The 24765-nt window shown below is 37.1% G+C and overlaps 1 protein-coding gene across 4 annotated transcripts in view; it reads left to right on the plus strand.

Moving 5' to 3' along the window:
* The first annotated feature begins 19798 nt into the window (after window positions 1-19798).
* Window positions 19799-24765, plus strand: part of astn1 (astrotactin 1) — a 385350-nt gene continuing 380383 nt past the window's right edge. For all 4 annotated transcript variants that reach the window (XM_028473730.1, XM_028473731.1, XM_028473732.1 and 1 more), the window contains exon 1: window positions 19799-20162. In XM_028473730.1, the coding sequence (XP_028329531.1) occupies window positions 19874-20162 (289 nt within the window). In that variant the 5' untranslated portion in view covers window positions 19799-19873. The remainder of the gene's footprint in view (window positions 20163-24765) is intronic.

A 24765-nucleotide genomic window follows, 5' to 3' on the forward strand; every position in this document is an offset into this window, starting at 1 on the left:
TTACTTGAACTGCATACCAGGTGCAATGTTAAATTGTAAAGATCAAAGTCAAATGTTTACGTCAAAGTATAATCCTTTGTTGTACACATTTTTTGATTTTTGATTAAAAATACAACTCTGGAATATGATGCTGAAGGTTTTTGATGTGTGTTTGTTGAATGTATTGAGTTTTATTAATTTCATGCAGGGACTCTTTGATGTTTTTGTTGTCCCAAAACTGCATTTTCTGACATTCGTGATGGGGCTTAACCGTGACCAATATATTTTAGAACTAGATTGCGAGTCAAAAATGAGACACACAGGCAGCGACTTCTTTCATCTCAACAGAGAAATACACAATAGCAGATGAAACACGGAACAGAATCATAGCTAATCTTCCAACATCCAAAGTCAAATCTATTACATTTGTGTTATCACAAACGGTTTCAAAAATTAGCTGTCATTATGGGAGATAATTGCTCCAGCCCTTATTAAGCAGGAGTGTATACACATAATCACCTCCACAGTATAATGAATGTGTGAAACTGCTGAGTAGTCGAGGAGCCTCTCTGCTGACACCTCTGTGGCCTATGCACAGTGTGTGCGTGTGTGTGTGTGTGTGCGTGTGTGTGGCTCCACTGAGTTGAACAATGTGTCTGTAAAAGCCTTTTCTTCTCCAATTACACTGGAAGGAAGTAGATTTAGAACTAAGACATGTCCCTTCCTTCCATTATTACTCTTTCTCGCTGCTTTTGTAAGAAAAAAAGAACTGCATTATTTAAAAAGTTCAACCATTCTGTTTTTTTTTTTTTTTGTGTGTGTGTGTGTGTGAGCAATAAAACCAAAACAACTTAAAGCTGTTGGAGACAAAAAAAATATCTATTATCTAAAGACATATTCATAAATCAGTGAATTGAAGATTATTTTGATTGGGGGAAAAAAAAGATGCAAAAGGTTGAAATTGCTGTTAAAAGTTTAATTTTGCCGGTTCAAATTTTTTGTCATAGAATTTGTCGACTACATTTTTTTAAGTACCAATAGTTAAACTATGACTAATTTAAAAGAAATACAAGTTAACAAAAAGTAAACCAAAACATATTTATATTTTTGTCAACGGATAAAAACTAAACTATTCATTTCGTCACATGGGACAAAATCCAATCAAAACTTGTGTGATCATGTGGTCTTATTCATTGATCACATCAAACATGTCTGTGTGTATTCACAAACATTGATATCATCCAATATCAGATTGATCTTATGCTTTATATTTAACTAAACTAAGATTTTAGTCGACTAAATCTGTTACAGATATAATGTCATTTAGTTGACTAAAACTACACTATAACTTAAACGGTGCTGATGATTCAATTTTGACTAAAACTATTGAGCTTTTTAGTCAAAAGACTGACTAACACTATATCAAAATTTGCAGTCAAAATTAACACTGGTTGAGATTGTCGCAAAAGTTTTAAGCATTGCATTGTGGGATATGGAGTCCCGTGGACAGATGCATGGAAGTATTTTTACTTTAGTCTTACTGTGTTTTCTTGTTTGAACCAAAAAATTTTGCCAAAGTGACTTCCCAACACATTTATAGTCAGGTGAACAATGGTGAATGTTTATTTTGGGGTATACACGGAATGATCCAAATCTTCTTCTAGTCCAGGGGTCTGCAACCTGCGGCTCTGGAGCCTAATGTGGCTCTTTGACTCTTTTGCAATGGCTTCCTAGTTTAAAAAAAAAAAGAAAATAATGACTTGTTATTTCTTACAGAGGGTATTGACAATTAATGAAATTAACTTCAAATAAACTGGGGGGGGGGGGCATTGCCCCCCTAGTGGGCAAAAGCTTTCATTACAGTTTTCCCAATTTTTTAAATAACTTACACAATATACAAATATTTTAAGTGCTAAAAAACACAGTAACGAGGAAATAATAAAAACAGCGATATCAAATTCAAAGGTTCACAAAATAAAACCAAGTAAAAAAGTTTTAAAGGACCAGCAGCCAATGACTTTTGACCCTCCTGCTTCCCGTAGCAGCTCAGAGCTTTGTTTACAACATGCAGGACACCGCGGGTGCGCCATAGACTCACCAATCTGTTGTTTGTAGTGATGCACTGAGAAAACACGCCGGCTGGAACAGAGAGCGAGCAAACCCTGCGCTCAGTGTAGACATAATTGGCATCCACCGGCCGTGGAAGCACATAGGCAATCAGTGAATGTGGACCGCAGAGTAACGTTGTTAGAGACTTAAAGCCACAATCTACGTTGTTAGACTTTTAAATGCTTTTAATCCTTATGGATCCTTTTATTCTCTCCTACCTGTTGTTTAACTGTGATTTACAACTGACAGCAAGTCTCTCCCTCCATGTTAAAGTGTATCTCCCATATTAAAGCACATGTTTCAAGTCTTGTATGATATATAATGTAGAACATAATAAATAATAACACTGCTTAATTTGAGCAACTTTACTCTCTCCTTCTGTAAGTTACAGTGGGTGTTGAACTGCAAGCTGCATATTGGATTTATTTCAGCAGGTCCATAATACAGCTTTAGAAACATATGTTACAGAAATTTAAAAAAATAATAACAAAATATATATGTATTTCTTTTTTTTTGTCTGTTTTTGAAAAGCTGAGTGCATATAATTGCTGGGGGTTTTATTCACCAAACATAAAAACATAATTTCTACAGTTTACCTTGGTTAGTGACCAATGAAGAAAACATTTAGAAAACAGTTGGTAGTATTTTTCTTCTTCTTTAACTTCTACACACAGTTTAATTTTTCAACTTTTTTACTGTCAAATTCAAGTCCAATCAATCGCTATTTGAATGAAAACTCCATTCAGTATGTAAAACACCTTCTTCCTCTCTGTCCTCAGATTCTCCTTTTCTTTCTCCCCTCCCTCTAACACCAACACTGTCTGTCTCAATGTCACGGCAGCGAGGCAAAGACAATTAAGGTGTATAAATATGTAAATACGGTCATGGCAGCTCAGCAGGAGGAACAGCATAATGACATTTTCTGCCCTAGTTTGGCTAATCCCCAAGACACCTCAGAATTAGAAAGCTTAATGACAACCAATAACGCACAGATGGTCAAACTCTGGGGCACACCGGCCCTTCTCATTCTGCCCACACTTCTAGCGGCACTGTTCTTCATGCCAGCAATAGACACACGCACGCATGCACGCACACACATGCACAGACACAAGCAGAGGGTGAACACATCAAGTGTACAAGGATACAAGGAAGCATACGACGACACAATGATTCAGGACGCTATGCACAAAAATACACAAAGGCAGAGCCTATCCTGGCCTGTAGCGAATCTGCCAAGACCTGACCTTCTAGTTACGACCATGATCACCCCCATGAGCACGGGCAGCATCTGGCGAGGCGGTGTGTGCGTGTGTGTGCATGTGTGTAAAGGTTGTTGTTTGGTGTCTCAGGTAATGTGTCCAGCGAGGGTTCTGTGGCAGATGTCGACCATCGGTCTTTTACAACTGACATACAGAAGAGTTCCCTGCAGGCGCATCTCAAAAGAGGAAAAGTCAATGCAAGTTAAGGGCCGTGTGTGCATGTGCGTGTGTGTTATTGATTGAAAGCCAGGTGTTTTGGCTGATCTCTTAAAGCACTTGGGCTGTGTTCGAAATGGCATACTCCGTTCAATGCACTACAAACTGAGTATATACAGTCTATTATGTACTGTAAGTACCGTATGATTAGGATGACCATTCCACTGAGGTATACTTTTAAGTTTCCCAAGATGCATTTCGAACCTACAATGACATTCGCCACCTTTGAAAGTTCTGAAAGCATTTTAAATGAGAAAGTGACCAAATAGAATATCAACATGTGGTCATTTGATCCATGAAACTCGCAAAAAAACACATTTCATGCCAACATTGGGGAGATTTTTGGAGACCAGCCATTATGCTACTGAGAAAACGTCCGGTTAACAAAAGCCTAATTCACAAAAGCGTTAAAAAACAAATGGACGACAAGAAAAGATGCTTTTAATTTTGACTTTTAGCCTTGAAGCAGGTCCCAGGACGATTTTACATTCCGCAATGCATTATGGGACGGTTGAGTATGACTAGTGTGCCAAAAAATGTCCCAATAGTATACTTCCGGGTATTTCTCGCGTACTCAATGTTTTCACACTATCTAGTGTGAGCGCACTACATACTCATTTTGAATTAGTATGAGTAAGTTAGTTAGTTAGTTAGTATGCCATTTCAAACACAGCCTTGGTTTTAACCTAGCTATCAGTGTTCATTTTGCTAACATAATTTAGAGTTAGTTTTAGTTTTGACTAAAATGCCACTCAGTTTAAGTCAAAATTTAGTCAGCAGGGCTATTTCAGTTTTAGTCTAGTTTAAGTCAACTAAATGACATTAAGGGTGTGTTCGAAATGGCACAGTAACTGACTGTACACTAAGAACTCAATGAGTATATACAGTCTACTATAGGTATGATTAGGGTGATGACCATTCCCAATGACGTATACTTCCAAGTTTCCCAAGATGCATTTCGAACCGACAAAACCTGAATCACACTGAGGCTAAATATCTATGTTTATTCACCACTTTTGAAACTTCTGCAAACATTTTAAGAGAGAAAGTGACCAAGTAGAATATCAACATGTGGTCATTTGATCCATAAAACTCACAGAAACACATTTTCTTCCTACATTTCGGAGATTTCCGGAGACCCGCCATTGTGCTACTGACAAAACTTTCGATCAACTTCAAAACATGAGCCCTATTTACAAAACGGTTAAAAAAAAACAAATGGAAGACAAAAAGGGATGCTTTTGTTTTGAAAAGGTAATGTTTGACTTTTAGCTTGAAGCCGGTCCCAGGACGATTTTACATTCGCTTATGAAAAATGTCACGATATAGTATACATCCGGGTATTTCTTGCCCACTGATGTCAACGCACTACATACAAATTTTGACGTCAAACTTAGTGTAAGTAGTTAGTATGTCATTTTGATCACGGCCTAAGACTTTAGTCGACTAAATATATTTTGATATAGTTTTTGTTCACCTATATATAGAAATGTTTTTTTTTTTTTTTTAATTAGCCATTAAGAAAATGTAGGTGACGAAAAACTATTGTGAAAATTTTTAGTCACCTAAACTAACATGGCTAGTTATTTTTACTTAAACCTCTTTTGGAGTTTTCAATCAATCAATCTCAATCTTTTATTTGTATAGCGCCAAATCATAACCAATGGTATCTCAAGACACTTTACAGTAGAGCAGTCTTAAGGACGGACTCTTCATTTGATGGATACACACATATGCATATATACGTATATACACATACATATGTATCCCACACCCAACATGAATTCATCATGGCGGCAAGGAAAACCTTCTGTTAAGCAGCAGGAACCTTGTGTGGATCCCATTCCTATGATGAACAGCCATCCACGTTATGCTGTGTTGGGTGTGTGCAGAGGAAAGGGTGGAGACAGAGTTGTTGAGACTCTGTAACTCCACACTGAGGATCCCACGGACCTGCAAGACAAAAGCCAGAAGGAGTACAGGAGCAAACACACAAGGGAAGAAGCAGACATAGAGGGAGTGTTAGAGAGAGGAATGGGACCCTCTCCGGTCCCTCTCTAGCCTAAATGACCTCTCTCTTAACGCCCTCTCCAACCTCTCTCCAACCGAGCATGCCAGACCCCCCCCCGGCAGTCTATGCCTATTGCATCTTAACTATGAGCTGTGAGCTGGTTCCTAACTAAAAGCTTTACCAAAGTTTTAGCTTCTTTGAGGAGGAGCCAAACTAGTGAAGTGAAGATTGTTCACAGTTGCCATGCAGCATATATTTATATAAATGAACCACTCCATACGTTCCATCCCCCGGTTGCTTTTATTAACCTTTCCTTTTCTTCTTTCCTCAACGTTGTCTCATTACATCCTGGAGAGGAGGACTCATTATAAAGGTGTCAATACATTATTTATGGCTTGAACAAATTAACCATGATCAGATGTTGTTTAAAAATGTATGCATATTGCCTGCTGCAGCACAATGTGGCCGTTGCATTAGAACAAAAGCATTCCCACTTGTGGACATAAAAACTATGATGGAAAATGTGCATGTAATACAAAACATTTAATTGGTCTTTCAGATTAAAGGATTATAATAAATGTTTGATTTTAGATTTCAAGGTTAAAACCAAACTAAAGCTGTGTACGTATCAAAAGTTGCTTTCTTCTGCCGTTTTTTTATTCTAATGAGAGTAATTTACTAGTAAAACCCCAAACTGCTTAAACAAGTGGAACAGTGGGAGTCATAGTTCTGTTGAAGAAGTGTTATGCCACAGTGGTTTTACAGTGAAAGTCAAAGGGGTTTAATAATAAAAAAAAAAAAAAAAAAAAAGCAAAGACAAGAACAGATGCAGTTACAGTGGGTTCGGCAGTCTCACTTGGGTACAGTGCAGTAAGTGAGTCATTATTGAAAAAAAAGCACTTACACTAGGGTTAGAAAGGAATAAATAATGTGTTTTTGTGAAAGTTGGTTGCCTTCTGTAGCACTGCGGGGGTGGCATACTTTCTTGTTACCATGGCAATTGCTATTTAGATGAGAAATTAAAATCTTGGGGATAAAACCCTAATAAAGGCACTTTTAAGGTCAAGCAAGCTGTGCAAACAGAATATAATCGTGTCACCTCAGACTCAGGAGAATGCCGCTGTATTTATTGGTGTATGTACTCAATGTATAAAATGAGTTGAGCTTGAGTAACGCCTATTATATATCACTGCAAAAGTACTAAACTCAAACAAGAGATGTGCACGTGCTATTATCAGTATCCAGCATCAATGCATCTGCTTCGTTTGGTACATTTTCTCCACATCGTCCCAGGAGACGCCTCCGTATCCCTTGCAGGTATTTTATCGTGTTTCAAGCCCACTCTGAGCTCCTTTTTTATGATGGATGCAGTCAGGATTTGTCCACAGGGAATTGTCGAAAGGTATCTTAATCACCACGACAACTGGAACCAGAATCTGTTTGATCCATAACAAACAAACAGAGAAATGACAGACAGAATGTTGGTAGTGGTCAGAGGGGCCGTAGGCAGCCACGCTTCTGTCAGTCTGCCCCAGGGCAGCTGTGGCTACCTTGTAGCTTACCACCACTGGTATGACTGTGTGAGTGACTGGTCTGAATGAATAATGGTTTCTGTAACGCGCTTTGAGTCTCCTCGAAAAAAGCTATTGAAGCTAACCATTTAACATGTGTACGGTGCACATTTTAGGACCTCAGGTCTCAGAGTCAGGAATCATGTATCAGGAAAATATATTTTTTATTAGACCAAACGGATTCATGTCTCAGCAAAACCTCTGTCAAATATTTATAAGCTAAGTCTTCTGCCCCTTTTCCCTTGGTCTGACCAGAGTGTTGACTGTGTATGCTCTGACTGACCAATAAACCAAACCAACAAACCAATAAATGACAAGGCCTCACATGTCAACACATGACGTTGTTTTTTGAAGAAAAATCATCAATATGTGCTGCTTCGGGTATGAGAGTAAGTTGAAAGCTGTTATTTTCTATTCATTTTTAAAGGTTAAGATATATCGACGTTTATTTTAACCATGTATTTATTGATCAAACAATACGTTGATATGTACTGTATATCTTGACTTTTAAAAAATAAAAGGAAAGAAAGGCTTTTAAACTTTCTTCTTCATGTGTACTTGCAGTTCCTTCAAAATAAAAATGCCATGTCGCGTTTTACATACCGAGGCCCTTGAGTCTGACGACTTTTAGTTTGAAGCCTGAGGCCGTGCCATTTGACTCAGTTTTTGCTGAGTCATGAGTCCGTTTGGTCTGATAAATGACAGAGGTTTTCCTGATACCTCACTCTGAGACCTGAATATGTCCTAAGATGTATACCGTACATGTGATATAATCAGCATGTTAACTAAACAACTCTTACATGTAATGAAATTAAAACAGCTGGAGCTGATATTTTATTTCTATCAGAAAAAGACAGTGTTGGCCTAAAGATCAATAAATCAAAGATTATTTGCTCGAAAAAAATGTTAAAGGATGAAATTAATGTATTAATTTATTGAAATTTTCAGAAAAGTTTCACACATTGCATTATGGGATGTGGAGTCCTTTAGATGAATGCATAGAAGCGTTTTTACCTCATTCTTACTGTGATTTCTTGTTTTTGTTCTCGTTTGTTCCTAGAATTCCCCTGATATCAACTCACTTTGAGACATTTTCCACGTAAACCCAAAAAATAAACATCCTCCATTGTTTTGCCACAACTTTAAGTCCATGAAAACACCAAAATTGAGCTGGGATGTTTTTGGGAGCAAATACATGAAATCACAGAAAACACTTCTATGCATCCGTCGAAGCTGGATTCCACATCCCACAATGCAATGCACAAAACTCTACCATTTACAAGTCAAGATGAAAACAAACTTTTGAGTGGCAATTTGAAACTCTAATATCTGTTTTTAAGCAAATGATCTTTGATCTATTGATCTATGAGACCTACACGATCAGTCTTTAGCTGAGAAAAAAGTTATCATCTCCAGTAGTTTAAGTTAGAAATTATTCTATGGCTCAAAAGAAACAAGTTTTGTCAAAGTTCAGCCACAGACGATGCTTTGTAGATTACTAAAATAAAAAAGGCAAGGAAATTGTTTATAGTAGCAGCCAACTTAAGTTTGTGATAAAGACATATAATATGTAGCTCTGGTACTTTCTAGAGAAAGTCATACAACTCTTGTCCGACATAGCCTTTCGCACTAAGTTGGAATTTAGTTTGGGGGTCACAGGAGTTTTTTCTTTCTGTGGGCTGGGCTGAGCGGGAACAGACCTCCTACAAGCTGGATTTGGTATCCCATGAGGGAAGAGGGATCCATTTTCAGACCAGTAAGACGTGATGTCTCTTCTGAAATTGATTCTTGGGCGTTTCTCATGCCTCCTGGGGTTTTATGCTGTCAAAAGATGGAAATGCTGGTTGAAAAAAGGAATATCGCTGCTTATCTCAACCAATCAGAAATCAAAAGCAATGGATAATTACTTAAACCCTTGATTTATTTAGCCTTAACACTTGGTTTCATTAGTGAACAGAAGATGGTTGTACACAATAATTATAAAACGTTGAAAAACAACCTTCTTCACAACATTTAGCTCATGCTAATTTCTTTCCAGTGATATTAAAAGTGATGGAAATTCAGACTCCTTTCTTTCCTCTTCCTCTTTTCATCTTCCTGGTTCTGCTGGGATAAACACCAGTGCAAAAGCCAGCAGCATCGCTCAATCGTTGCTCCCCACATAGACAGATAAGCTAAGTTGACAGAGGCCCCTGTAGGTGGTCACTGCAGCCCGGTCGACAGAAATAGAGGTCTGGTTTTAGCATGCCTCCACCACAATGTAGTCTGGTTTAAGGATACATCTAGTTTGGGTTGAAAAAATGTCAGGATTAATTTATTCTTACTTCCCAATAAATACACAAACGCATTAAAAACTCATCCCTCTTCTTAAAGTTTCTACAATGCAAATGGCTTTTCTTTCATTTATCCATAATTTTTTCTTCATTTTCTTTACATTTTCTCTCTTACTGATACATATCTGTCCTCAATCATAAACTACTATATTCATGTTGGATATGTTGCTATCATACATGTAATACTGACCTTTTCAGGTGATATTTTCTGTTCCTAAACAGATATTATCATAAATAAATGATAAAATCTGATCTTTTAAGTGAGGAGATATTTATCAGTAGACAAAGGTTTATTCATAAAAACCTATTTTTCAACTCTTTTTAATACCAAAACCATCAATGGCATTTTATAAGAAAATAGTAAAATAATACAAATATTAGTAAATATTATAAGTAACGTTTGTTTTTGTTTTACACTATATCTATTTAAGCCTAAAACGTAGTTGAAATTGTGAGTATATCTAAAAACAGACTAATCTCAAAGTACTTCCAGGAGGAAGGTTACTTGCATAATTTCTGAGGCAATGTTGGGTTGTTTAGTTACACAACACCACTGCATTTCAAGGAAAACTCTGGTTTCTTTTCGTTGAAAGGACTCAGCAGTGGCAGCCATCTGCCGCCACCGGTCACCGTAAGTGGGAAGGAAATAAGCAAGAGAACAAGATAAAGAGAGAACATGAATCAGCAGGATACAAGATGGTTGGATCCGCTTCGAAGCCAAGATACTTACAGGAAATAGACAAAGAAGTGGTAGAGAAGAAAGTACAGACTGCAAGAGAGGCTAAGGCATCAAAATATAGCACATTTACGGTATATGAATGGTGAGTAATGATACAGAACTGCTTTGTCTAACAGAAAAGGTTCCTCCGCAGCTCAAGCCTATAGAACAACAATAGAAAATGTCTTTGGATCACCTAAGCCAGCTCTAACCAGCTGTAACCATACTTCTTCATCAAGTGGGAAAGCCTTAGGTTTTAAAAGTAGACGCACTTGGCCTCCCATAAGAAAAATGGGGCACTAACATTAGGGTTGTACGTTAACTGAATATTTTTTAAATCTATTAGCCAAATTTGCCAAATCTACAAAAAAAATTGATCACCCAATTAGGGATGGCCCTGTGATAGACTGGCGCCCTGTCCAGGGTGTACCCCCGCCTAACGCCCAATGAGAGCTTGAGATAGGCACCAGCAGACCCCCGCAAACCTGAAAAAAGGAGCAAGCCGGTCAGAAAATGGATGGATTAGGGATGGTAAAAAAACAAGATAATTTTATTATTGAGGATTATGAATTGGCAATGCAGTTTCTCTACAAAACGTGGAACGACTATTCTTGTCTACTGTGCATTGTGTAGACTTCCTACGCATACGCCTCTCAAAGCGTAGAAATATTTCACATCATTTGCCCATGCGTTTCAGTCACGTGACTGCCTCGTCATCCCGTTTGAGAAAGGGAAAACATGGAAACACTGGAAGAGAGGTTGTGGCTTTAGCTTCGTTTTGACAACATTTCTAGTGAGAAATGTCGACACTAGACAACATTTTGTCTGAAAATCAAATAGATAATTGTTGATAACTGAAAATCAGTTTGTAATCGCATCAAGACTTCAGTAATTGGAATCGGACCAGGAAATTGGGCTGATTAAACACCAATGGAGAGACAATACCGAAGAAATACTCTTGCTATTAAAAATGACACCAATGTTTTGTCAGAACAGTGACAATGAGTGTCAGAGTTGTTACTTGTCATGCTTTACTTTTTCCTGTTAAAATGTTTAGTTTAACAGGAATTTAAAGTGTTGAGGCAATTGTGAACAGTATGTGACACATTTTTGATAAAAAAAAAAAAAATTACCCGGCAAACTTAAAATCAAAATCAAAGAATATTTCCTCGTCTTTAAATCAAAATGTGCCTTTGAACGGGTGGGGGGGGGGGGGGGGGGAGGTATCTGACTCCTACTCCAGTTGATCTCTGTCATAAAGAGACGGAGGCAACAATTAACGCAATGAATGTGTCACTTGTAAAAACGTACTAAAATATGCCATTGTTTTAGTCATATTTGAAATGTCACTTTCATCCTGCCAAGCCTTCATACTGAGTGAAGAGAGTGATGTGTTTTATGTTTGCACCATGAAAAATAAAAACACACACCATCTGCCTCTGGCTGCAGATTTGAGTTGCGTAGTGTTCAGGTCGTGCTGTTCTTCACAGATCTGCCTCTTTCTATTTGTTAAGTTGTTGTCATCATGCATTACTTTGATTGGCACAGCAACTCAAAAAGGGAGGGGGACAGAGATGTTGCATGCTAGGAGATTTGTTACATCTTTGCAATGCAGTGCACACACCTTAGATAACGACAGTTGCAGGGAGTGATGGTTTTGCATCAAAAAGAAGCGATTAATGTAGTGATGCAGGAAAAATCCTCAGGCTAGTCGTGCGTTCTGTGGTTTCTGATCAGTTCCTGATCCACCAGCAGAGTTTGTACAAACAAACTGCAGCATAATCCAACCTAGTCAGCACCAGTAATGGTCAAGTTACTTGGAATTGGTAATAAGTTAGTGATTACTATTCCAAGGAAATAATCCAGTTACTTTATTGATCACTTATTTTCAAAAGTAACTATGTTATGCACAAAATATTAATCAGTAGACCGTTCAGCCTAATTCTATTCTATTGACATGTTCCACATTAAACATTGAATCAAAAGAAACAGTCTGTTTTTAAATCTTGTTTTATTAAATTTTTAACAATAAGCACATTGCATCAAGCAAAAATTGTATTAAATGCAACAGTTTCTGCCCATAGACTGTAAAACGAATGGACGGGACAAGCTCCCCAGTGGAGTGAAGCTTTTATTTTTAGAGCTGCCCCTGCTGACTGGCTGCAGTATGAGTCATAAGCCCCGCCTCCTCAATGTTAATCGATGGGATGTTGGTCAAACTGTAAAGTTAAAATACTCGTCACAATTTTTTTTTCCAAACCTAAAATACATTGTGTTCAAGTGCTCATTTTTCTATGAAGTTTCTTCTGTTTTTTACATCATATATGACAATGATTGACAGCCACGGATCTTGCGTAGCTCTCTTTGTGAATAAAATAAAATAAATAAAATAAAATAAATCAATGTATTTTATTGCAATAACAAAATATGCATTGCTGTCTCATAATGATTGCACTTCCTGTGGTGTTGAACTTTGACAGCATGTGCAGACAAGAAAAAAAAAAAAAAAAAGATTAAACAGAGAGATCTTTCTCTTAATCAGACCCTGAGTCTCGCTCTCCCCGCCATCCCCTGCACCTGCTAGTCACAGCCCCTGATGTATGTGCTCTCTTCTTCTTCTCTTCCCTCTCTTTCTCTCAACTTTCTTTGACAAGCTTTCTTCGAGCATCCTCCCGCCCAACTCCCCCACCCCCATCCCCACCCTCTCCACGGCTTTTGATTATCAACAGCTACCCAACTCACGCAGCAAATGTATCGGATTTTCATCTCTTGCCTTGCAACCACTTTCTCTTACGCACATCCCAGCAATCTCTTTGGACACGCGCACACACAAATGCCTTTTTTTTTCTCCCTCATCCAGTCTTTAATCATAAACAGCAGAAATGTGTATAATCCGGACTAGACTCACAGACAGACATCATCAATTCCCCCAACCCAGTTTATCACAGAATATTAAATCTTTCATATCAGACAACAGACATTTAAAATGCATGTCTTCACCCAGACTTCTCTAATGGGAACTAAAGGACTCCAAAAAAGAAAACAAAAATAATAACAATAGTTTCTCCACTGCAGTGCAACACGAATCAGCAGTCCCTGGAAAGAGAATATAGGTTGATACTCAAGGCAGCCAAACGAAGGACAGAGGCTAGACAATGTATGCTCCTCTGTTTGAAGGCCAGTTTGTCCGAAAAACAAATTTATCCCCCTGCCAGATATGAATTATTAAAAAGGCGAGGCTGGCATAGTTCTATATTTTATCAAGAGTCCCGGGAACAACAAAACCCAAACATTGTTGACCCAGTTAAAGTTCCTTCCATTACGTGGTACTCAAAAACATTGGTTTTTAATGATAAAAGTCATGGAATGGGATCAGTCTGACACATACAGTTCAATGTGTTCTAAGGCATAAGGTCGCCTAAGGCAGTGGTTCTCAGCCCGCTACCCCCAAAATAAAGCTGCCAGGGGCCGGGGACCCCCACTGTAGCTGAAGGTGGTTGAACACAGACATGAACATTGAAGAACAGTCATGTGGAGACAGGGCCATCTATAAGGGGGGATAAAGGGGAGAGATTTTTGGGTTCCATCCATAAAGTCAGCAAAATGATGGTCCATTGTTCAATGAATCTGTGATGAACTTTATTTATCTGAATAATATCCACTGTTATACGGTACAGGACATTTATTTTTTATTTGGGCCATAGTATATAGTCATCTTAAAGATGTAAATCCTTGTTTTATTCAGAAATAAAATGGGTTAAAAGTGACCAAAAATGGTAGAAAAGGTGTTGAAATAGAGTTTTAAAAACCAAAGAAATTGGTTAAAAGTTGCAAACTAGAGTGGCCAGAAACGGACAGAAAAAGTGGTGAAAAGGATTAAAACTGTCAATTACGGAACAGTTAGTTTAAAGTGGTAAATAATGGACATGACAAATAAGAATGTGCCGATACAACTTTTTCACTTCCGATACGATACAGATATTACAACCTTGCGTAATGGCCGATACCGATATTGTTTCGATACAATATCAGCACAAATCATACATACTTTTATTAATTATTTTGTAGTGTATGACAAAAAACTGACCCGTTTATTATTAACCAATCGGTTACATAAATGTTAACCTTCAACATAATATCTACAGTATTCTATAATTGAATAAATACAGTAAAACATAATTTATATTGGAGATTTTAGAAAAACTCAAAGCGCATTACAGAAACCATTATTCAGCACTGTTAGGGCTCTCTGAGCCCATGATTGATTGACAGTGACAAACAATGGACCAATAATATGTGTTGATGGCCGCTGGCCACACACTGCTAGCCAATGATGATGGTCTGACCGGCCCAATAGGAGGGAATTTAGAAAATGAAGAAATGTGCACCGCCCCACATATGCCGTCTGATGGGTCATGTCAAAATAATCTTATAAAAACGTAACGCACTAGACCGGCTCACTTCGGGTCGACCCATGTACTGTATATCCAACTGCTGCAGCTGGTACAGTGCAAGCAAACCCCGCCCAAGGCTGTAGCTGTTGGGGTTATTAAAAAAGCAAGGTAAGTATAGCCAGGGTTAGGGTAGGTGAAAAAGAAAGGCAAGTATAGCCAGGGTTAGGGTAGGTGAAAAAGCAAGATAAGTATAGCCAGGAAGTGGAGGCGGTAGCGATGTACCGCCTGCTGAAAATCCAATAGAAAAAGAAGAAGAAGGCAGATGCAGTTGAGGTTAGTGGAAAGGTACTGGCTCAGATAGGACGTATTTTGTGAAGGGGTATAGTTAGTAAGGAGTATGGTTTGTAACGGCTGTGTATGCTCTAGATGGCCAGTCCATGCCTGGTTACAAATGTGTTTTTAATTTAAAAAAGAATCACATTAATCAAAAATGTCATTATAGGAGTGATGGTTCACAACATGGTACAAAACATAATAATTTAATACAATCAACAAAATTTGTAGTGGATTATTTGCATTTTTATGGCCACTTGAAAACACTCAACTACAACTTTAACATCAAAGAAAGAAAAAAAAAACAGGAAACAACAACTGACCATCCAGTCGGTTATTTAACAAAAGCAATTCTTAAGCACTGTTTTACTATTGCAACACCCTTACCTCAGGTCCCCTTAATGTGACATTTCATGATTTTGAGCACTGTTTCAAAAGACTTTGTTTAGCTTCATAAAAATGTCCATACTGTATATCATCAGGCAAAATGTCAACATAATTTGTTTTCAAACAATCTTTTCTACCTTGAGGCATTTTGCCAGATAAGCACACCAGGGAAGATAAATGATATGAGAAAAAAACAACATTGGAATTTTAAGTAAGTGTTTGCTTTCTATTTATCTCTTAAATCTCAGCTAGCCTTGTTTTAATGTTGGTGGCCAAGGCCAATCCAGTCCACTATAGTTTTCATTTTTCAGTCATAACTAGAAATGCTGCCCCATTTAAAACTTAATGATGTTTGCATCGGGGACAGAAAGTGAAAAGACGGTTATTATGAGTCCACAGAGCTGCTTAAATATTAAATGAACAGCGATGACACAGAAAACGCAATCTTCTTTTCTTCCAGCTTTGCCTGCCTCTCAATCCAAATGGCAATTGTGTGGTCAACAAAACAGCCAGGGGATTTAGTCTAGAAAAGCCCTCTGCAAATACCAGCCTCAATGCTTTTCCACTGGAGTTTGACACTGTGTTTATTTACCAAGTTGAATCTATTCTAATAGCAGACACAATGTAAAACAGTCAAGGTAAAGTGCAATCAAAGTTTATGTGGCTTCAAAGCAGGATATACAGTATATGCTCTGAAAGCTACGACCGATGTTGGCTTTACGAGAATTTTATATGACAAGCGTGACCACTTTGTTGTTGGAAAATACTCCTTGGGGATATTTAAAGCATTCAGCCGCATGGTTTTAGGTTTATGAGCTCCAAATGTACAGAAAAAAACTGCCTGGACAATGAAAAATATTATCACCCAATGGTTTTTTACTTTAAATTGCTCTCTACCTTAAAAAAGAAAGAAAGAAAATAAGCACAACCTTCATCACCACTGCTTCTCCAATGACTCACAGATCATTTTCTTGTTTTCAATTAATGTTAACTATTTGCAGACACACCTCTGAAACTGTTTAGCATATATATATGTATATACAGTATATATGAAAGTCTGAATGTACATTTAATGTACTATTGCAACAACACATCACTAGTAGGGTAAAACTAATCTGTTGCATGACAGTCTAATCCCAGCTCATGTATATATTATATATCGCCATTTTGAAAAAAAAAATATCAAGTCCATATTTCCCAGTCTTACTTGTAAAGTTTGTCTGCTCAATTTGGAAGTGTAATACTCCAAATTGTATTGGATGAAAACAAAAAAAATAAATCTTCTTTATTGAAGAGCAATTAATGCCATTAAATGAGCATACAGCTTTAAATGCAGATATACTGTACTTTACTCTTGCCTTTGTAAAACCATGGTTAAAGCTTCATATTTAAAACAGACACAATAGGGATTACACAGGAACACAATACCTTTCTATCATTATAATCAAATAATTGCCACATAATTGCATAATTCATTCCACTTCCAATCAACCATGCTCCCTTGAGGAAAAGAGAAGCTTTAGCTTCCTGTGAACTGGATAGGTAATGATTCAATGATCTGCCATTTAGCCAAAGCAGGAGAGGTTTGATCCTCTGACTTTCACTTATTTTTTTTTGTCTCATAATCAAATCATTTATCCATTTTCTATACTTGTTTCTTCCTGCACTCAGTTTTCCCTGCACATAAAACAGTCAACCATTCACCATTCAGTGTGTGAGGAAGCTGGCAAACCTGAAGAGAACAGGCAAACTCCACACATTTCAGGGTTTGCAAATTTAGGGCAGGAGTTGCAACAGTTTAGGATTAAAGCTATAACCAGTGATTATCGTCAACAATCCACAATATAAAAATAAAAAAATACTTGAAATGTTGGAGAAAAGTCATAAATGTGTCTGGTTATTCAATGGATAATGTATTGAGCTGAGTATTGATTTAGATTTCCCAAATCGATTAAATTTGATTCTCAAGGGCCCGATTGAATTCAGTTCTTAATTCAAATCGATTCCATGCATCCATATTCTGACCCACTTGCTCCTTTTCCCAGGGTCGCAGGGTTCTGCTGGTGCCTATCTCTAGCTTTCATTGGGTGTTAGGCAGGGGTACGACGTGGACAGGGCGCAGGATTTTATATTCCGTTAAGATTGTTTTCTTCACATAACACATTTTACTTGAATGTGAGGATTCTTTAAGATCTAATGAAGGGTTTCTCAAATGGGGGTACGTGTACCACTAGAGGTACACAATAGGACTGGAGGGGGTACTTGAGAAAGAGAGAGGGGGAAAAATTAACAAATGAAAGCATGACAAATATGGGGATTTATAGCATTTATTTTTAGTAAAACAAATAATAAAATAATTATAAATATAATAATAACTAGCACTCGGAAAGCGCAGACCTACGCCAAGCAGCTCAAGCTCAGCCAACACGCTCCGGTCGCGTAACATGGTAAACGCAGGATTACCATGACTACCTGTCAACATTGACCCTGAGACAACCTATGACATCATCACACGTTCCACATTGTGGATGGGATATTTAAATTATTGTTATTTTTTTGGGTAGCCAAAACATCACCAAAATATAATCACCTGTTCCTTGTCCATTTATCAATTTTCCTGAAAATTTCATCCAAATCAGTTCATAACTTTTCAAGTCATCTTGCCAACTGACAGCGTTGCACTGCATTAGCTTATCATTAGCATTAGCATAGAATTCCTACATTATCACTGTTTGGAAGATTCTAAATGGAACACTTATTACATCACTGTTGATGACATCATCAATGTTGTGGAACACTGATGACATCACTGTTCGAAATGGAACACTGATGGCATCATCAGTGATCTAATACAATGTTTTTTTTTTTTTTTTTTAACAACAGTTCCACAGTGTGGATTGGAAAAATAATGGGTTATATAACTATTTATTTTCTCCATATTGTTCTCCTAGAACAACACCACAATTTAATCACCTGTTCCTTGTTCCATTTATTCATTTTCCTGAAAATTTCATCCAAACCCGTTCAAAACTTTTCAAGTTACCTTGCTAACAGACAGACAGAATGACGGACAGACAAACGGAGGGTAAAACATAACCTCACCGCTCTTCGCTTCGCGCAAAGCATTGCTTCACTCTGCTTCTGCGCTTCACTCTTGGCGGAGGTAATAATGATGGAAATGATCTTTATTAACATGAACTAAAAATACAAGGCTCAGTCCTGGTCACACCAGGCGGGAGATGGACGGAAATGATAAAAACTGTAGAAATAAATCTATTCAGGTAAAATACTGTTTCATTTCACTTATTTACAAAATGGAATCCTTTAAAATATGTTATCACTCATTTATTTAATCATTATGCTCTATAATTGTTTTTTCAAAGCATTCTGAGAAAAATTGTTGTAGTTGGACGACTCGGACAAAGGAGGTACTTGGATTCAGAAATAAGAGAAAGGGGGTACTAGAGCTAAAGCTGTTTGAGAATCACTGCTGTAAATAGAGAGTAACTAACTTGGCGATCATTTCAAAACTAAAAATAATAATTTACCCAGTAAAAGTTGGGTGTAGAAATGTAACAAATTACTTTACATATTTTAAAACGTACTTAAGTACAAGTAAAATTACTGATTTAGAAATATACTCAAAAAAGTACAAGTAATAATAATATCTTTATTGTATATAGCGCTTTTCAGAAAACTCAAAGACACTTTACAATGAAAGTACAGATGATAAAAAGAAAAGAGTACATGCAATAATAGAAGTTTAACTGCTAAAAGTAGTTTTGGTAGTTAAAAGCGAATCTAAATGAGTACGCATAAAATCAGTTAAATTACAGTGACGTGAGTACATGTAATTATTTTCACCTCTGGGTTTAATAGAAGGCAAGTCTGAGTAAAGGGGGAAAACGCAATCAACTTAGACAGAAATAGATGTTCTAGGGGTTAATTTGTGGAATTTTGATGATAAACAACAAAACAAAAATGAGAGACATTTAATTTCAAAATATAAATTTATGTGAAGCAGTGGAGTCATATATATATATATATATTGCATTATTTGAAAAAAGTCAACTCAAATGTAATTGTTGAATGCTTGTATTTATTTTGTGTATTATTGGAAAAGAAAAAAAAAAACTTGCCTGTTTCAGTCAAAACTTCCGCCTGTTTCAGTCTTGTTATACACTGTATATATATTTTTAAATTGTGATTTATGTTTGAATTTTTTTTTTGTTAGATTGAAACAAACAAATGAACTGAAAAAAAAAGAAATGCTGACCCTTATGTTGCTGTGATTGCATTATTAGTTGTTCATCTATGTTTGGCCATTTGTGGATCAATTGTTATGTGCTACAAACTCATCCACACTCACCGTTCACAGGTGAAAAAAATCAAAGTGAACAGCGAGGGGACGTTTGTTTCTCTCATGGTGAGAGCCCGCCGAAGCACCGCCACGCATCCGCCTGTTCACTCACTCCGCCGGTGGTTAGTGTGAGAGAGAGACCTAACTTCCACTCAGCAGCGGAGGAAGGAAGCTAGACCACATACAGACAGTCAGTCACAGCAATGGCGAGCATCACTATGCAGCAGGGGCTACTGTGGCTCATTCTGGCCTTTCTAACCACCGGGACCCGGTGTCTGAACGGTAACGAGGACCAGAGCCAGGACGCGGACTGTAAGATGAAAAGCGTGACCGTGTCAGCGCTGCCGTTTCTGAGGGAGAACGACCTGAGCATCATGCACAGTCCGTCGGCCTCCGAGCCCAAGCTGCTGTTCTCCGTCCGGAACGATTTTCCCGGGGATGTGGTGGTGGTGGACGACCTGGAGAACACCGAGCTGCCCTTCTTCGTCCTGGGTAAGCTTTAAAAACAGAACCAAACCTCCTTATTATTACTATTATCACAGCAGAGCCTCTGTTTTTTTTTTTTAGCTCAGGCCTGGCTAAATACTATGTTTTTCTCTTTTTGGGACTGCACTGCAGCCAAAACACCCACCAATATTAACATTACCAATCAAGAAACTAAATAAAACCTCATTTAAACACCTTTAACTGTTAAATTAGTGTTGATAATGGATCTAATGATAGGCTATTGGCTGTTAGCATAGTGATATCAATGCATTTCATAGGGCTGTTAGCATCCACACACTACAAATTGATTAAGATACAATTGTTTAGAAGAATAAAGTTATTTAGAGTAGTGTCACACCTGGCGCACACACGTGGCACGAGGCTGCTGCTAAGTAACAGTAAACATGGGCTTCTAACTTCTGATATAAAGCTCAAAGCAAAGTGTGTTAAAGTTACTTCAAATTAAATGATAGTTTGTGCTGAACTGATGGAGATATTTGAAGAGAAGTGGTGGACACACTCACTGCAAGGTGGGAGGTTGCTGTCCGCTGTCCATGGTTCTGAAATTAAATAGTTAGCCTCGCACCAAGGTTCCCAAAGTGGGTTATGGTGTATCCCCAGGGTTACACAAATTGTCTTTTGGGGTACGTGAATAATAATTTAAAAACAAAAAAAAGGAAACTAGAATATAAATAAATAATAATAATTAAAATATCAGTCAGGAGCCTCCATGCATTGCCACAAGTTACTAGGGTTGCACCGATTTTTGAAAAGCCTGTTTTGCCGATCTCAATTTTTTTTTTTTTTTTTTAATAACTGACATCATGCACCTTGAATGTTCCAATCTTATTTTATTGTAAAACATTGAAGAATACCCCTGAAACAATACAACTTTGTCGTTTAACAAGGGGTGCACCGATTGCAATTTTCTAGCCGATCAAAGATATTTTAAATTATTTTTTATTTGATTTTTTTCTTGTTTTTTTTAAAGCTTGACCAGCCGATACCGTTTTTGGCCGATCCCGATTTCTTTTCATAACTGACATCATACACCTTGAATATTCCAATCTTATTTTATTGTAAAAACATTCAACAATATCTGTGAAACAATGCAAACATTTTGTTTTAACTGCACATGAGGTAGTTATTTCAAATGTAAATTTTTAGAACATTGCTGTCCAAACTACTAAATTATATTTGTTCCTTTAGTCTTTTATTTTTCACATTTTAAAAACTAAATAAATGTGTCCAACAGGTTACACTGCAGACCTGTTTGGAGCTTTTTGACTAAAATAAAGTGCACAGCAGTATTTTGGTTTTACAAGTAAAGAAAATCACAGGGTTTGGGGTAGGTGATAAAATAATAAGCTACAGGACAAACTAAAAAAACATCTTAAATAACCAATAAAATGTCCTGAATTTTAGGTTTCCTTGAAGAGCAAAAATAAAAAATGTCCACATTGTGGATATTTAAATGTAAGAATGTTATTCTAAAAATAACTTGCAACAGCTGTCAGGACAAAAGCTCAAAGTCAAATGCTCTATGGAAATAATGAAGTGCAGCACGTGTAACATTTTCAAAAGTGAAAGGGTAATGACAGAATGAACATGACACAGGATAGTTGTTCTTATTATTACAATCACTTGTTCATTAGTGGAAGGTTTTTTCCCAAATCCAAAGCCATGAACTCCATCATTTTCCTCATAGTAACTTTGCTCTTTTCACTGATAAGCTCTCTCAGCGGACCCCTGGCTCTGTTTACTGCTAGCCGTAGCTTTAGCATTAGCTTGATTACTATAGCTTCAAATGCTGCACACGCAGCAGTGTGGTGATTTCTTAAATGGTGAATGAGATAGCGTTTTGTTTGCAGCTCCATCAAGGCTTATTTCCGCATTACAGGAATTACAAATTGCGATCCTTTGCTCTCTTTTCTTTTGTGTAAAACTGCCCAACTGCTGACATGCTAAGCTAACCCTGCTGTTGTTGTTATCCTGTGTAGCAGAGGCATGCCAGCACACACATGCACACATGAGCTGGTGGGCACTTTATGTCCCACTTTAAGACGTTTGCGTAGGTGGAAGGCGGAAAAGATCGGTTTCATATGCAAGGATCGGCCGATTTAACTGCACAAGGATGATGTCCCTCCCTAAACAGCTCCATTTCCTCCCCCTGCCTCTGCCAATCTACCAGAAGCCACGCCTCTACTTTTGTGCATGTGCATAGCGGAACATAACAAGGTCTCATTGATATCGGTCTATAGGTCATTGTTATTCTTTAGGTGATGGACATTTCTGAGGTAAGAGCCAAGCGCTCCTCCATGATGCTATGCTGCTCAGTCATACCTGTTTGCTGTTGTGACGCGCGGCCTTGTTTCTGTGCACAGTCTCCGCTACAGGAAGTTGAAGCCTATTGGCTGGGCAATCGCGGTGCGATTTTCAATTTGTATAGGGGTTTATAGGACGAAGGCGGGACTTTATATACATTGACGTATATGAATGACCACTGGCAGTCGACATAGTAAAAGACTAGTGAGGATTTTTTTTGCTTTTCAAAAGAATGATAGATAAACATAGATTTCTCAGAAACTCCAAATATCAGCTTTAAAATATAATTGCAAATTTAGAACATTACTCTCCAAAATACTAAATTATATCTTTTTTTTTTTCTCTCTCTTTTTTTTGAAAAAACAAATGAAGCTTGTTCAACAGGTTACACTGCAGACCTGTTTGGAGCTCTTTGCCAAGAATAAAGTGCACAGCAGTAATTTAGTTTTACAAATAAATAAAATCACAAGGTTTGAGGTAGATTATAAAATAATAATTTACAGGACAAACTAACAAAACACCTCAAACCACCAATAAAGGGTTTTAGGTTTCCTTGTAGTGCAAAAAGAAAAACAAATGTTACAGTTTTGTGCATGTTAAAATATCAATCTAAAAATAAGCTTACAGGATAAAAGCTCCTAAAAGTCATACATTCTACAAAAAATAAATAATGCATCATGTGTAACATTTACAGAAAATCAACAGGTAATGACAAGACTTTACTGCTCACAGCGGACCACTGGCTCTTTGCTCCTGCTAGCTTTAGTGGCTGACTTTAAGACCTTTGCGGAGGTGGATGAGATCATAAAAGATTGGGTTTATATGCAAGGATTGACAGATCGCAGATATCCTAAAATCAGGGAAATAGGCGTTGATCTATCGTTGCTTCCTAACAAATTACACATTGCCCTCTGTAAGATGAGCCAGTGACAGAAAAACAAACTCATCAAAGAGAGTGCAAATATGAGAGCTACATTGCTTTGTGCTAGCAAAACATGATATAGAGACTTTGATGCCCTTTGCCACTATGTACTTGTGTGAAAGTGGATTTTCTGCTACAACAAACACAGAACAAGACTTTGTGTGGAGAACAATTTAAGACTAGATTTTAAAATTCAGTCAAATATTGATTAATGTGCATCCTCTCAACCTCATGCGTCTTACTAAAGTTGTAGTGAGTTGTATTTCACAGTTTCAGGGTGATGAAAAATAGATTTTTTAATCACTATATATTATTCGTCAACAGGATAGGTACAATTCAGGGGAACATTTCACTGTAGGGCTACATTGTATGACATTACATTATAATGTTTTTTAAGTTCTTCAGGTTAAATGTCTTTAGGGGTACGGGACTGTGAAAAGTATGTGAACCCCTGGCCTAGCATGTGTTCATTGTGTTATCATTGGCAGATTAAAACGGTAGCACTTAAACTTTACTCACATAAAAGCCTAAAAAGCAACCAAATAAACACAACAACAATGTTAAGAATAGAAATGCAACCATTTTTTTAACAATATAAAAAGAAATGAAACATTTTTGAAATGTAACATGAATTCAAACACGTCAACTTAAATTTGACACTTTTTGGTGTGATAATGTGCAATGCTTGTTATGTTTTACCACAAATATCTGTTATGGGTGTATACAACTACAAAATAATTCATCAACAGCTGCAGCTCCCTTTAAACAATAACAGTACATTATTTATTTATTTTTTATAATAATTTTAAGGGTTTTATCAACACTTATGCTATGAAATTTGCGTTTGTTATTCTTTTAATTATTTTTCATATTTTTTGTAATATTTATTCAAATGTTTTGAACCAATTTCTTTAGTTTTATATCTAATCCATATGTGTCTGGCCCTTTAGAGCATCTATAACGGCTCACAAAAGAAAGTAAAAATGACAGATAAAACATTATTGTATAAATTACCACATAATCTAGGTATAGATATCTCAAGGTTAAGGTGTTTATACTGTATCACATGAATGCTCTCACTTTTAATTGCAAATTGTGGAAAGAACTCTCAATTTTTCCACAAACAATTCCACACAAAAACTTGGTAGCAAAATCAAGAATTTTTTGAAGTGAACTGAACTGGAATTGAAAATAAAGGTACAATTATGTTAAAAATTATCATTTTCCCCCACCTAAAATCTGTGGCCCACTTGAGTTTAAACTGGTCTGTATTTGGCCCCTGAACTTAAAGGCATTTGACATCCTTGATCTAATCGACAAACTTATGTGAAGTGCATTGTAGTTTTTTTCAAGATATATAAT

Source organism: Gouania willdenowi, chromosome 17 (assembly GCF_900634775.1).
Source record: "Gouania willdenowi chromosome 17, fGouWil2.1, whole genome shotgun sequence".
Taxonomy (NCBI): Eukaryota; Metazoa; Chordata; class Actinopteri; order Blenniiformes; family Gobiesocidae; genus Gouania; species Gouania willdenowi.